This window comes from Anabrus simplex, chromosome 11 (genome assembly GCF_040414725.1).
Source record: "Anabrus simplex isolate iqAnaSimp1 chromosome 11, ASM4041472v1, whole genome shotgun sequence".
NCBI classification, from domain to species: Eukaryota; Metazoa; Arthropoda; class Insecta; order Orthoptera; family Tettigoniidae; genus Anabrus; species Anabrus simplex.
This window is the reverse complement of record NC_090275.1, coordinates 10,347,238-10,360,431: the sequence shown is the minus strand read 5'-3', so window position 1 is coordinate 10,360,431 and position 13,194 is coordinate 10,347,238. Positions and strand designations below refer to the sequence as shown.

The 13,194-nt window shown below is 39.1% G+C and overlaps 1 protein-coding gene across 2 annotated transcripts in view; it reads left to right on the top strand.

Moving 5' to 3' along the window:
• LOC136883282 (serine-rich adhesin for platelets) overlaps positions 1-13,194 on the top strand; it is a 314,874-nt gene that overhangs the window by 99,497 nt on the left and 202,183 nt on the right. For both annotated transcript variants that reach the window (XM_067155505.2, XM_067155504.2), the window contains exon 4: positions 10,512-10,637. In XM_067155505.2, the coding sequence (XP_067011606.2) occupies positions 10,512-10,637 (126 nt within the window). The remainder of the gene's footprint in view (positions 1-10,511; positions 10,638-13,194) is intronic.

Genomic DNA, 13,194 nt, shown 5'->3' with positions numbered 1-13,194 from the left:
TGCTTTTCCTTATCCATTTCTTTCTTCACCTTGTTCCTTTCTTTTATTTCTTTTTTTATTTTGTCTGTCAACCACGGTGTCTCCTTTCCCTTAACCTTTGCTTTGGTTTTCCCACATACCTCAATTGTTGCTTCCACAAATGTCTGTCTCAAATTGTCCCACTCTTCTTCTCTACTTTGTATTTCCGTGTTAGGCCACTTCCTTTTTTATACAATCTTGGAATGCCATTCTTTTATCCTCCTCCTCCAATTCCCAAATCCTGATCTTTGGTTTCTTCTTCAATACAATTTTAGGGATGTTTACTTGTTTTAATTCCACAATTAATAATCTGTTTTAATTCCACAATTAATAATCTATGGTCACCTTCCATACTTTCACTGGGGATTATCTTTGTATTCATGACATATCTTCCGCATTCTCAGTCTGTTATTATAAAATCAATGAGTGTTCCACATTGTCCATCCCAACCATATCAGCCGATCTAATTGCTATTCCTCTTGATAAACCCTGTGTTCTTTATTATCAGGTTATTTCTGATACAAATGTTCAACATTTTCTCTCCATCTTCATTTCTATCGCCATATTCATGTGGGCCCAGAACATTCTCATACCCCATTCTATCAGTTCCCACATGAGCATTCAGATCTCCCATTATCATGATCCCATCCTCAATGATGTGTGTTTCCAGTTCATTGAGGAACTCTTCTTTTTCTTCCACAATACATCCTGTCTGTGGAGCATACACCTGTGGTGTACATGTATGTGCATTATTATAATTATTTCATTTACATACTCAACTTCAGCTGTTCGTTCGACATTGTGATTCACTACATATCCCTCTCCACTTATTTTCTCTTTGCTGTTACCCATCCAATACAAGGTGTACCCCATTCTTTGTTTCTTCATTCCTTCCCCTTTCCATTTTACTTCACTTAATCCCAGGTTGTCAAGTTTTCGTCTCTCCATTAGGTCAATCAATTCACTTTTTTCCCCCATTCATTGTTAAAATATTTGTTCCAAATCAGGTTTTGTTCTCTGATCTAACACTTGCACGAACATCAGCATTACCATCATACTGTGCAACTTTAGTCAGAGACTTGTCAGTTCCATTTTTAAACTTCCATCCGAGGCTTGTATTATAGTTGAAAGCAAGTGCAAATTTAATCATCTGCTGACTTGCTAAGCCTAACACATCTGAGGATTTTCTTTCGGGGTTTACTCCCTTAGTCTTTGAAGATCCCTCTTCTCCACAAGGCAGTGGTTTCCTCTTCTAATTTTCCCCACAGAGGATGGGTTGCCTCATCCACCATCTTTGCAGTTCTGAAGGTCTCCTTCTCTGCCTAAGATGCTGTTAAGGTCTTCACCCTTAACCCTGGGCATGGGTTCCACGTTATACCCCGTGAGACTGAGTCGCTGCCTGAACTTAGCTCTCCTTCACACCGGCCTACTGATGTCGAGGATACCCACCCCCGGGATATGGGTGCGCCAGACAAGAATTACTCAAGTGAAGGATAGGGAAGATGACCCTGTCTCCCTTGAGCCGGGTTAATGGTTGTGTATGACACTACAACCAATATATAACATTAAAAATTACGCAGTCGTTTTCTTCAGCCTTTATTTCTAACGAGTTAACAACTGCTATCGGCCACATTGTTCACACATTTATTACGAAAACATTTTATCCTCTTTTATTTTAATTTTCATTTAGAGAACAGCAATCGACGGGCATTGCTAATAGACTCCGACAACGCCTTTGAATGTCGATGAGAGAGCTTGTAAATGCACACAGCAAGAAAACTATATCAAAAGTCGCATTTCGTGGCAAACGCTTCAGTTTTCTTATTCAAACAGCGTTGCCTAACCTAACTTAACCGTACTTTATGTATCCTGAAAACATATTTCAAGCACCAGTAGAGAAATGATAAACTTCTCACTATAAATTAACATGTTGATAGCCTTTCCAAAATTTAATCAGACTCGGAAAAAATATAGAACTAACCTCTGAATTCAATGATGCGCCCTGCTATATCTGGAGGTGTATCCCATTCTTACTTAATTGCAGTATTTAGCGTTAAAACGAAGCGGTCATTTACTTTACCTTTTAAGAGTTAACAACTGCTATGGGACATGTTATTTACGCATGTATTATGAAAACATGTTCTCTTTCGTTTCCATTTTTATTTACGGAGCAGCATTCGATGGGTATTACCGATCAACTCCGACATTGCCTCCGAATGTCGACAAGAGAGCACGCCAGTTGACGTAGCGAGGAAATGATACTGAAGATGTTCGATCGATGCAACATCATCGCCGCGTGCATAAATGTCGGTAACGGAGAAAATCTTGCACACTCAATCGCACGTAAAAACGTGCGTCAGCAATAGGGCTCTTGCTGTAACCGAAGGATAATGCACAGTGCAATATAGGAATTTTGAAGGGGCAGGCAAAAACTGTTGTTATAATGAGGTTCTCGTTATAGCAGACTTCTGCTGTATTTTATAATGGTTATGCAATACTGTAGGTAATTAGAGTGCTTGTGGCAGGACAGCTCAAGGTGTGAAAGATAAAGAAACTCCATAGCGGAGAGAGTAAGGAAAGCATTGAAAGCATGGAAGAAAGTGGAAATGAACTTGTCTAACGGATGGTGGGACAGCAGTGGCCGCAGTGTTTGCTGAACTGGTTTCCACGAGAGAGAAGACCAAGAGGAACCGAGCTTGATAGCTGCAGTCGCTTCAGTGCGGCCAGTATCCAGTATTCGGGAGATAGTAGGTTCGAACGCCACTGTCGGCAGCCCTGAAAATGGTTTTCCGTGGTTTCCCATTTTCACACCAGGGGCTGTACCTTAATTAAGGCCACGGCCACTTCCTTCCAACTCTTAGCCCTTTCCCCCATCCCATCGTCGCCATAAGACCTATCTGTGTCGGTGCGACGTAAAGCAAAAAAAAAAAAAAGACCAAGGGAAACCTGGAGAGGAACAATAGCTAAAGCCATGGGAAAGGAGAGGTATGTCTGAAGAAGACTCGCAGGATAAGAGTATACGGCATCTGAGAACACTCAACTGGTGATAAGTTGATGCCTGCAAAAGTAAATTAAGTACTGTAAATATGAAGGTTGGACATTGAATCCATACTCCCTAACCTTAGGTTTTCCTCATGGGTCACTCTTGGGATCCCTGCTGTTTGTTTTATTTATAAATAATGTGATCACTACTGCCATGCATGACAGCGAATCATGACAAAAATTTTCAAGGTTGTAGAAGTTATGAATGATGCTCCAGCAGGACCTAAACAAACTTTATATGATGCAGATTATTCGCACTGAATGTAAACCCATTCAGGTGTAATTTTATCACTTTCTCATATAAGATGATTCTATCTTACAGGGTACACTCCTAAACTGTGTACAGATTATTAACAATCTTGGTGTCGCTCAGAGTCCAAAGAATGGTTCATCATTTGGAAGACATATGGATAAAGTAGTACCAAAGTCATTAAAATCACGTGGCTTAATAAAAAGGAACTGCAGGGATTTTCAGTCAGATGTATGAAATCAGTTTTCTGTTCAGTAGTCCAGCCCAGCCTGCAATACTGCTTTGAGGTATGGTTACAACTGCAACAGCATTCAGTTGAGAGGGAAAAAAAAAGAAACATTGAACATATTGAGATACTATTCATGTGGCTGATTAGCTACAGGCATGGGGCCACGTTGCTTTCATCTGAACATTATGGGATGATTTTGGGAGCTGTGTGCATGAACACACTACGCTTCTACTCGGATGCATAGGTTGTGAAGTGGACTGCCCATATGCGTTCATGTTCCTGGCCATAGCAATGACTCAGAAGTTCATTTCCTCCTTGACTTCCAGCGGCAATGGCTGCTCCAACACCTGTCTTGGTATTAATTCATTCGTGGATGCGAGCACGAATTTATTCCACTCTGTGATATTCCTAATGTGATATGAAAGGCACCAAAAAATAGGACTAATGTTGCTCACAAGTGTAAATATTGGACATAAATAGAACAATGTATAGAGATGAATATTGTACTTAAATGTAGGTCTGTGTGGATGTCAGATTTATATGTACTGTATTTTTGTTTTGCTTTGTTATATATTCTGTCTTAAAAAACAAATTACTTTCAGAGTTTAGCAGTTAGGTTAGATTCAGTTCTTTTTACCAGTCATGTGGTATCATTTCTCACATTTTAAATCACCTGTAGAAGGGATTTATCCTGATAGTGGTAAATAAGTGTACAGTAGAACCTCGATATTTGAAATCGGTTAATTCAAAATCCCACCTAAATCGAAGCAGCTCTTGTTCCCGGAAACATGAGACAGTTTTGTATGGTATTTAAATTGTTTAATTCGAAATGCACATAATTCGTTGTTTGAAAGACAATGTCTGTCTTATTACCAAAATTCAGACTTAATTTAAAACAGCCTTTACATTAACCCATATCTGCCCAAATTATTTTTCTGTGGAATATTGTGATATATTTCATAAGTACAGTTGTTTGTAACCTAAATGAAAGGCTTATGATGATTTTAGGTTTCATTAACATATTTTCGCGGAGATTTACAGTGTCGACATATGTCGACAGTGAGCATGAACGGGTAGCGTAAGAGACATGCTCAAAAAATGAACTTTTCTTCGCATTTTAAGCTTATATGAATATAATAATTAATCAGTTAGTGAATATTAGTCACAGAAGTGTTGAATAAGCAGAAAATATTTAAAAAACATGATTCAAAACATAAATGAGGAACACTTTCGTCTCAATTTAGAATGCATACTGTTTCAAAACAAAAGGACAATATTCGTATGTTTATAGTACTCGTTATACACACAATACCAAATTTTGAGCAAGTATGATCACTCTGAAAATAGCAAAAAAGGAAAACTACGAGTAGAATTTCATAACAGTTTAGTCTGCGTTTTCAGGTTACACTCTGTTTCTCTTCATCCAGTCTGGTTTAGTGTGAGTGAAATGACTCGAAGCAATCGACGTGGCGGCCAACGTTACATTTTTGCACTGTTTCCTGGCAGCTTTACCACAAGATACATTTTGATCTAATCGATCGACGCTCCCCATGTGCATATTATGCAGAATTATACATGCTGTCTGAATTACTGTTATGTATTTCATTCCAGCATTACCATTGTACCATTTTCACTTATTTTTGTACACACTAGTTCAGCATCAGCCCGGAGTTGATTACCAGAGAGTCTGTTTATATCTCCACATTACTCATCATCATCGCTATCCACGTCACTATGGAAAGCATTTTCAGGTTGTTCTATGTATATATTAGCATAAAGGATGTTTTTTGATTCCTCTTGGATGATTACGATCTGTTCGACGGTCACTCTGAGAAGTATAAATGAAAATTGTATAACAGTACTGAGGCAGTCCCATTCGCGCTCACTGTCGACATATGTCAACGTGGATATTTTTTGTTCTGCTAGACAAAAGCAACTATAAATCAGCCTTAAATGAATTCAAAATCTGTTAAATGCATGTTTCGTTATTACGTTTAACGCAGAAGTCCGATCTTACTTTCAACTGTAACAATATTATAAGAAAATATTACTCACCGCGACGGAAGCTTCATCCTCTTGAGTGTATACAGAATGATATTTCATACGCAGCCACACGATACGGCGCGAAAACGAGTGATTCTTGTTTTTGTGCTGTGCAGTAAGTATCAAACTATGAACTGTAAACAATGCACCTCAAAAATATTATTCAGTTTTACCGATATAAGATAGACAATATTCAGATATTAACGTCGACAAATGTCGACAGTGGGCACATATGGGTTAAAAAAAAAAGTATTTTACACAGTAATTTAAATTCCAAATTTATCCGCGTGATGAAAGAGCACGTTTTCCAGAACGTGCTGCAGTAGGTAGCTCTCCGTACTTTCACTCACTTTGGTGTGTGTACGACGTGCTTCATATTTGTTTTGTATTTAGCGTTTTAAGGAACGCCACAATATCACATGGCAGGCAGTGTGCGGAGATGCAGAATCCATGAACAGTGACGATGCCGATAGTTGGCGAAAAATGGTGGCTTATATAATCAATTTGCACACACTGAGCAATATTGTTAATGCGATGAAACTGCATTTTTTTTAAATGCCGAGCCCAAACGGAGTTATGGTTTTAAAGGAGAGAAGTGCCAGCCAGAAAATCGCACAAGGGTAGGGGTCGCAGTACTGTGTTGCAATGCACACGGAAGCAAGAGACTTCCTCCCCTCGCCATTGGTAAGCTCAGTAAGCCATGATGTTTTAAGGGCATCGGGCACTTTCAACGCAGGTACACGGCATCTAAAAGAATTCAAACAGTACAGTAATCCAAAACAATGAAGATTTGCGGAGGGGAGCCAGCATAATTTGTGCTCGTCTTTGAATAGTGTGTTTTTCCTTTCGTTGCGTGAGGTTATGTTTGTCAGTGATTTATTCAAGTGCATTATTTGAATAGTGTAATTGCATCTTGTTGGATAAATTTTTGAGAGATTTAAACTGTGAATCAAGGTTAAATGCATGCAGTAACGGTCTTAGAATATTTTGTGGCGCAGTAAGGGTTGGCAGTTCTGAATTCCGAGTTGGTGGGTAATTTGAAATCAGGTAATTTGAAGTCCGATTTTTGCTTCCCGACGACTTTGAATTAACGAGGTTTTACTCTATATCTCTGTCGGGAGGGAAGGCATTGAAGGGCCATCTTGACAGCTCTTCTGTCGTGGTGAGAGAAGTGTGGGGTGAGAAGAAAGCCTCATAAAGACTTATCTGATCGTTTTCCATTTCATGTTCCTGTCTTTCTACATAGGACTTGAGATTCATCTCTTGTTTGTACTTTCTGTTACTAATATATTCCGTGACGTTCCTTTTCTCATTCTGTGTTTATGCTGTGTTCGTAGACTTTTCCCAGCTGGATTCATGTTCATCTTTCTGTCACTTTGTTTTTCTATCTTTAACTGGCTTTATTCTCATCCTACACTTCCTGGTGAGGCTGGAAAGTAAATACAAGCTTTTAGGGAACTGAGAGGAAATAGATGTGGAACTGGGAGTGATGCGAAGTGGTCCCATCTGCAGCGGTTGGCCGGCAGGCGCACCCAGCTTATCTCATCGCTCCCCGCTCCGTGGCATAGCAACAAGGACTGCACTTCGCTCACTTTATTCGGTCATTAAGAAAATAAGCTCGTACCTTTCTGATAAATGATGTTGAAAATGTTCCCCGTAATTGAGGCTATTTCAATTTGAACATTTTCGTAGCCCGCCACGCTGAGTTCTTCGAAACTGCACTTCCTTGTCTAAGCCGTCTTAAGGATTTTGTAGGTGTATATTCTAAGTTGCCAGGTTTGTTATAGTCTCCTGCTTTTCTTGCTTCCTCTTGCTTTCATGTGTTCTTTTTTTTATTTCATATCAACGATTGTCAGGTAAAAGGCACTTATGAAATTTTGCAGGAGAACCAAAATCATTAGTACACAATGACGTAAAGCATACACAGATTGAAACTTTGTAAAGTATTATTTACAATCCTGCCACGTACCTAGCATGCTGTCCAACACAAAGAATGTGATTTAAAAATCAAAATTGCTAACAAGCGCCCCCCCCCCCCCCCCCCTCAAAATGTGGGTTACCATATTTTACTGATCAGTAAATCTGATTTATTTCAGGCATACCCACAAACTTTACCACACTTGCATGCGCGAACGTTATCGATACTCCTTATAGGTGGTGGAGAATGACAAGTTTCAGTGAAGCGTTGCTTCCAATGAGGCAATAGTTTTAATGAAATAATGGTTTCTTTATTTATGGATTAACCCGATGAGTGCTACGCCTGCCTATAGACGGGCTAACACGGCCGGTCCACCACTGCTACGCCCGTTTATAGACGCGCGAGAATTTTAAATTTTTTGAATTTCCCGGTTCACTTTCGAGTGCGAATTTTATCTCTGACATGTTCTGCCATCTGTTGGGCATTATGTAGAAGTAACTTGCAGAGCCTTTTGTAGATGTCTGTGGAGTTCATCTGTGATGTAAACAAACATGGGGGAACAACAATTTACTGTAATTGCTCTTGCAGCGATGTTATTTTGGATCACTGAATCTTTCAGTTATTAACCACAGTGGAAAGTGATGATGGAGATAATCATTTTAAATATTTGTTAAGCGATTTTGAAAGTGAGAGTGATAGAGAGAGTGCCGAATATATTGTATATGAGAAACAGAGCCTCCTTCTAAACAAAAGAAGAAAAACATGGTGAGTACAAAAGCTATTTTATCGCTAATTTCGTGGCGGATGGATTACTTTTCTTCACCAGAGTTTCAGGTAACTGTGACAGGCTCTTAGGGCCAAGTAGTGTTTGATAACAACCCGAAAATCATTGATTTTTTAGAAACTTTTGTGCCAGTGGAGTTGGTGCAGATAAATGAACAAATCGGCATCACAAACAACAAGTAGAAAACATTTGACTATCACCACATTCCAGGTTTGGAAAGTATTTTAAAATATCAGCTTATATACTTCTAAGAAGTTACATGTATTACGGTAGTTGCCTACAGATTTTAGGAAATAATATTATTTTGGGCACTTTACTTTCTATAAAGATAATGCACGCATGGGCACATAAGTGTAATTTTGTTTTCTCTCAAAATAATATTGAACATAAGTGTAGGATTTTCCATTTGCATTTAGATTTATAAACAACCAATATTTATAAACATTTTAAGTTGAAGCTTCTACAAATTTTTTTGCATACGAATGAAAAAACTCAGCACTGAGGTACCAAACAGTCAACTGGTAACTCGGCACTTAAAAGGTTAAGGCACTAAACAATGTTGTACATTAGAGCAACATTAGCTTTATAATTATATTACACACAATATAGAATTCAAAGGGAGGTTGTGAAAGAGGGCACATGCAGGATTATGTTCGCGCACACTTTCACATATAGTGAACTAGTTATCACTCGGCAATGTTATCGACTTCATCATCTTCGTCTGTTTCCATCAGGTGATCGGGGACATATCCCCCGATATTCCTCATGATATCGGGAAGGAATCGCATCTTTGATGCACAGAGACATTAGATATATCACAGTTGGAATCGTGATCTGTTCTGCGCACGCATGCCGAATGTTAACCTGGTTGGTCAGTCTGTCTTGTGTTGTGCAGTTTCATTATTATGCCCCGTGCATCACTCGCAAATGAGCACGTTGCTTTTAAACATGGATTCTGGTTTTTAATCTGTTGTCTCCTATTGCTGCGGAATTAGAAAACACTTTCCATCATTGGAAACTATATTACCATTTGGCAGCACGTAAACTTGTACTTTCTTCCAGCCATTAAACAGCTTGAAAGTGAGAACCCTGACAAAGAAAGGCTGTGGCTTTGTGCTACTGTTATTGAGAATTTTTGCCCATTTAGATGGAGCCCAGCATGCAGATTCAGTACATGCATACATCGAGTCAACAGGCATGTACCTATGCCCAGGCAAAAGATACTTAACAGCGTCTTTCTCAACATGAACTGATAGTTTTCATGAATGAGTAAATAGTCACTAAAAGTTGCCTGTCCTTCTGCTCTGGGCAGCTATCACAATGGGCTCTGATCTTTCAAAAATGCTTTTTTTTTTTTTTTCTCCTCCTTCACATGACATCTATGTTCTTTGTTTTCCTGAGCTGTGTGGTCCTCCTTTTCTTTGTCAGCCGTACATAATGCGCATTTCTCCTTCTTTGTATTATGGATCCCTATGCTGAAACTCTGTAAACCTTGTCCCTAACAGATGGGATATTTTCTGCTTGGCAATGATGTTAATACATCCTGTGATCCTCAAATTGAAGATACTTTCTTTGTGATCTACACCTGTAGTAAAGCGAAGGCTCAGCTGACAAACGTTTGATGAAATCCACAACTGCCTGCCGTATGCTTGCCAGAGCATGATAGAAAACTGTGGGTTACAACACTGTACCTTATAGGTTTCATGCTCTGTGAGCTTTACGGTATGCAAGTGAACTGAGGGTTGTCGTAATCGGTCTCATTTGAGGGTTACGCCAAACTAAAATACTAAAATACGGGTTGCCACAATGGACAAAGTAAAGCATATCAGTATAGAGAAAGTGTATGAACTCGTGATGTTTCCAACGGTACAAAAATCTCTCTCTCTCTCTTTTTTTTTTTTTTTATAAAGAGGTAACAGCATTTCTCCCAACAACTGCTTATATGATTTGCAGTCCAGAATAAGGCGAGGATAATGTTGATATATTTACCATGTGATAGAACAGTACGTAATGAAGTGTGTGCAAGCTCAGGATTACTCTTTCAAACTCGATCAATGTTTGAACATTTAAGTATAATATTACATGACTTTCTGTATTTATTATTTCTGTGGGTGGATGCTTTTTTACAAAGAAACTATTTGTAGAGGAGTTATTTGATGTTACAATGTGTCCTGTGGCACCTCTTCCCTTTTATTTTAAACATGTTCTTTGACCTGTGTTCTTTCAGGCTGGAAGCGTGAGCTGGTATATCGTAACACTTCAGATTCTTCAGGGCTTAAGAGGATGGCCGACATCTATTACTACACTCCGCTCGGAAAGAAGGTTCGCTCAAATCGGGAAGTAATCGAGAACTGTGAGTATTGCTGTTCTATCTTGACCTTCATTCAACTTTAGTGCCCCTGAATGTATTAGATATCCAATACAAGGTGTGTTCAAGTTCTTAAGTCTCCCTATTATTTTCTCAAAAAGTATTTAGATCAAAACTGTCACTTCTTCACATAGTCCCTCTCGATGCTGTGATGGCTGTCATGCAATTGGGTGTGCGATATGTGAGAATGTCACCTTCACTGTCCCAAAACATGGCCACCATCATTTGCTCAGCATTGCAATGACTCAAAATTTCTTCAGTGGCAAGTCACAGTGCTGCACGTTTTTTTCTCCAACAGCGATACCATGACAGCTTGCTCGCCCAATTGACAAGGAATTCAATTGGTAAGACATCGTGCAGGTGAAGAAAACGGATGATTACATGCCGTTCTTGGAGCTTGAAGGTCACCATTTGAAGTATCTGAAATATCTTTACTAGCAGCTGCTGCCTTGTGGGTTTCTTGAGCCAGAAGATGCTCTTCTGTCATTTACTTGTGTTTTAAAATTGTTCCTGTTCCTGCCATTTTAAAGGGAGGAAAAAAATAGGGAGACCTTAGGACTTTGTATACACGCTTTCTGTAATAAGTATATAACAAGACTCATTTTCACTTTCCAAGGGAAATTTGATAAGTTGTGGGTGAGTTAGGGTTTATACTCAACAGTTTAATTAACATTGAAAATGAAAACCTACGTGTTTTCCGGTCTTTGACCGGGTCAGGGATGTAATGAATGAACCATATATAGGCTATTAGTACGATGGGGTCGCCACTCTCAAAGTTATATATTAATGACTGATATATGCTATGAAATGAGAATGGAGAGTGTTGCTGGAATGAAAGATGACAGGGAAAACCGGAGTACCCGGTGAAAAACCTGACTCGCCTCCGCTTTGTTCAGCACAAATCTCACATGGAGTGACCAGGATTTGAACCATGGTATCCAGCGGTGAGAGGCCGACGCGCTGCTGTCTGAGCCACGGAGGCTTTTTAATTAACATTATCTAGGGTTAAATATATAACGAATGTATTACCCCTAGTGTTAAGAAATGACAGAGTATCAGGTGGTACAATTTCTCTCAATGAAATGCTAAGTTTTTATTGGGCTTTATCATCATCACCAACAAGCTGGTATCTATATAAATTTCACCTGCATCCTTTAACAGCAACATTACTCCAAGTTGAAACAAGATAAGATTTAGCAGGAGTGAGCCCCCTTGAAAGTAGTTACAGTATGAAATATCACTTGTTTTACAAAACCTAGTTTTCATTATTTGAAATAGCAAAAGGTAAGACATGCAGGTTTTGGGTGCATTTTAAAGGTTCATATTTAAGAAACTATTTGTTCCTTAACCATCAACTGGGACAAAGTACATGCGTAATACCAACTATGTCTCTCAGTATTTTGTGCAAGTTAATACTAGAATCTACAATAAACACTTAAAAAAATGTATCCATAAAGTATTTCACCCTATTGAAATCGGCTCTCAAAAAAATATATTTTTTTCCTTCCAAAATGTGTAGATGTTTAATAATGCCATGCTATTTACATTTAAAGGAAAACTGTACTTTTCGTCAGTCTTCCTGGTAGCTTTAAGGCAATTATTTATATATATATAATTTGCTGGGGCCATCAAGGACCACGTTAAGTCTTGTTGCATTTGACACTGAACTTGGCCTTTAGAGCTCAAATTTCCCTCATTCTTTGTGAGTGGGCCTGCTTGCGCTCCTCTGTCCAAGGGGCACCGTCTTCTCTTCGGTTGTTCGTCTCGGTTTTGCCCGTTCGTCAATATTTTCTTGCGGAAGAGATCTCTGTTAAGGGCGTCTTCAGCTGAGATATGTAGCATTTGTGCAGGTCTTCTTTGGTATTTCTAAACCAGGGAATTGTGGTTTTGGGGTTTGAATCACAAAAGTGAAAGATTTCTTTAGTTAACCTTCTTCCGTCCATTGTTTTCAGATGACCGTAAAATCGTGCCCGTCTTTTTCTGATTGAGTCGGTAATTTTCTCTATTTTGCTGTAGACTTCCTCGTTGGATCTCTTTTCATGGATTCCATTTCTGTACTTTGATCCCAAGATTCCTCTCACAATTTTGCGTTCTTTTTTTCTCCAGTTCTTCAAGGAGTCCTTTGTTGGCATTTAGAGACAGGGTTTCGGCTGCATATAGAATTACTAGCTTCAGAACTGTTTCATAGTGACGTATCTTGGTGTTTTGGGAAAGGCATTTTTTGTTGTAGATTGTGCGGGATGTTTGGTAGGCTATTTCCAGTTTGTGTACTCGCTCCTGAAGTGCTTCTCTGTTCAGTCCATTTTTCATGATTATCTCACCCAGGTATTTGAATTTGTCTACTCGGGTGATGTCCCCGTATTTCGTATGGAGTTTTGGTGGAGCCTCTTTGATGTTAGTCATTACTTGCGTTTTCTCAAACGATATCTGCAAACCAGTTTGTTCGGCAATTTCCTTTAAAATTTCAACTTGAGCTCTAGCGGTTTCTATGTCGTTTGAGAGAACAGCAATATCATCGGCAAATGCTAAGCAGTCTGTTGCG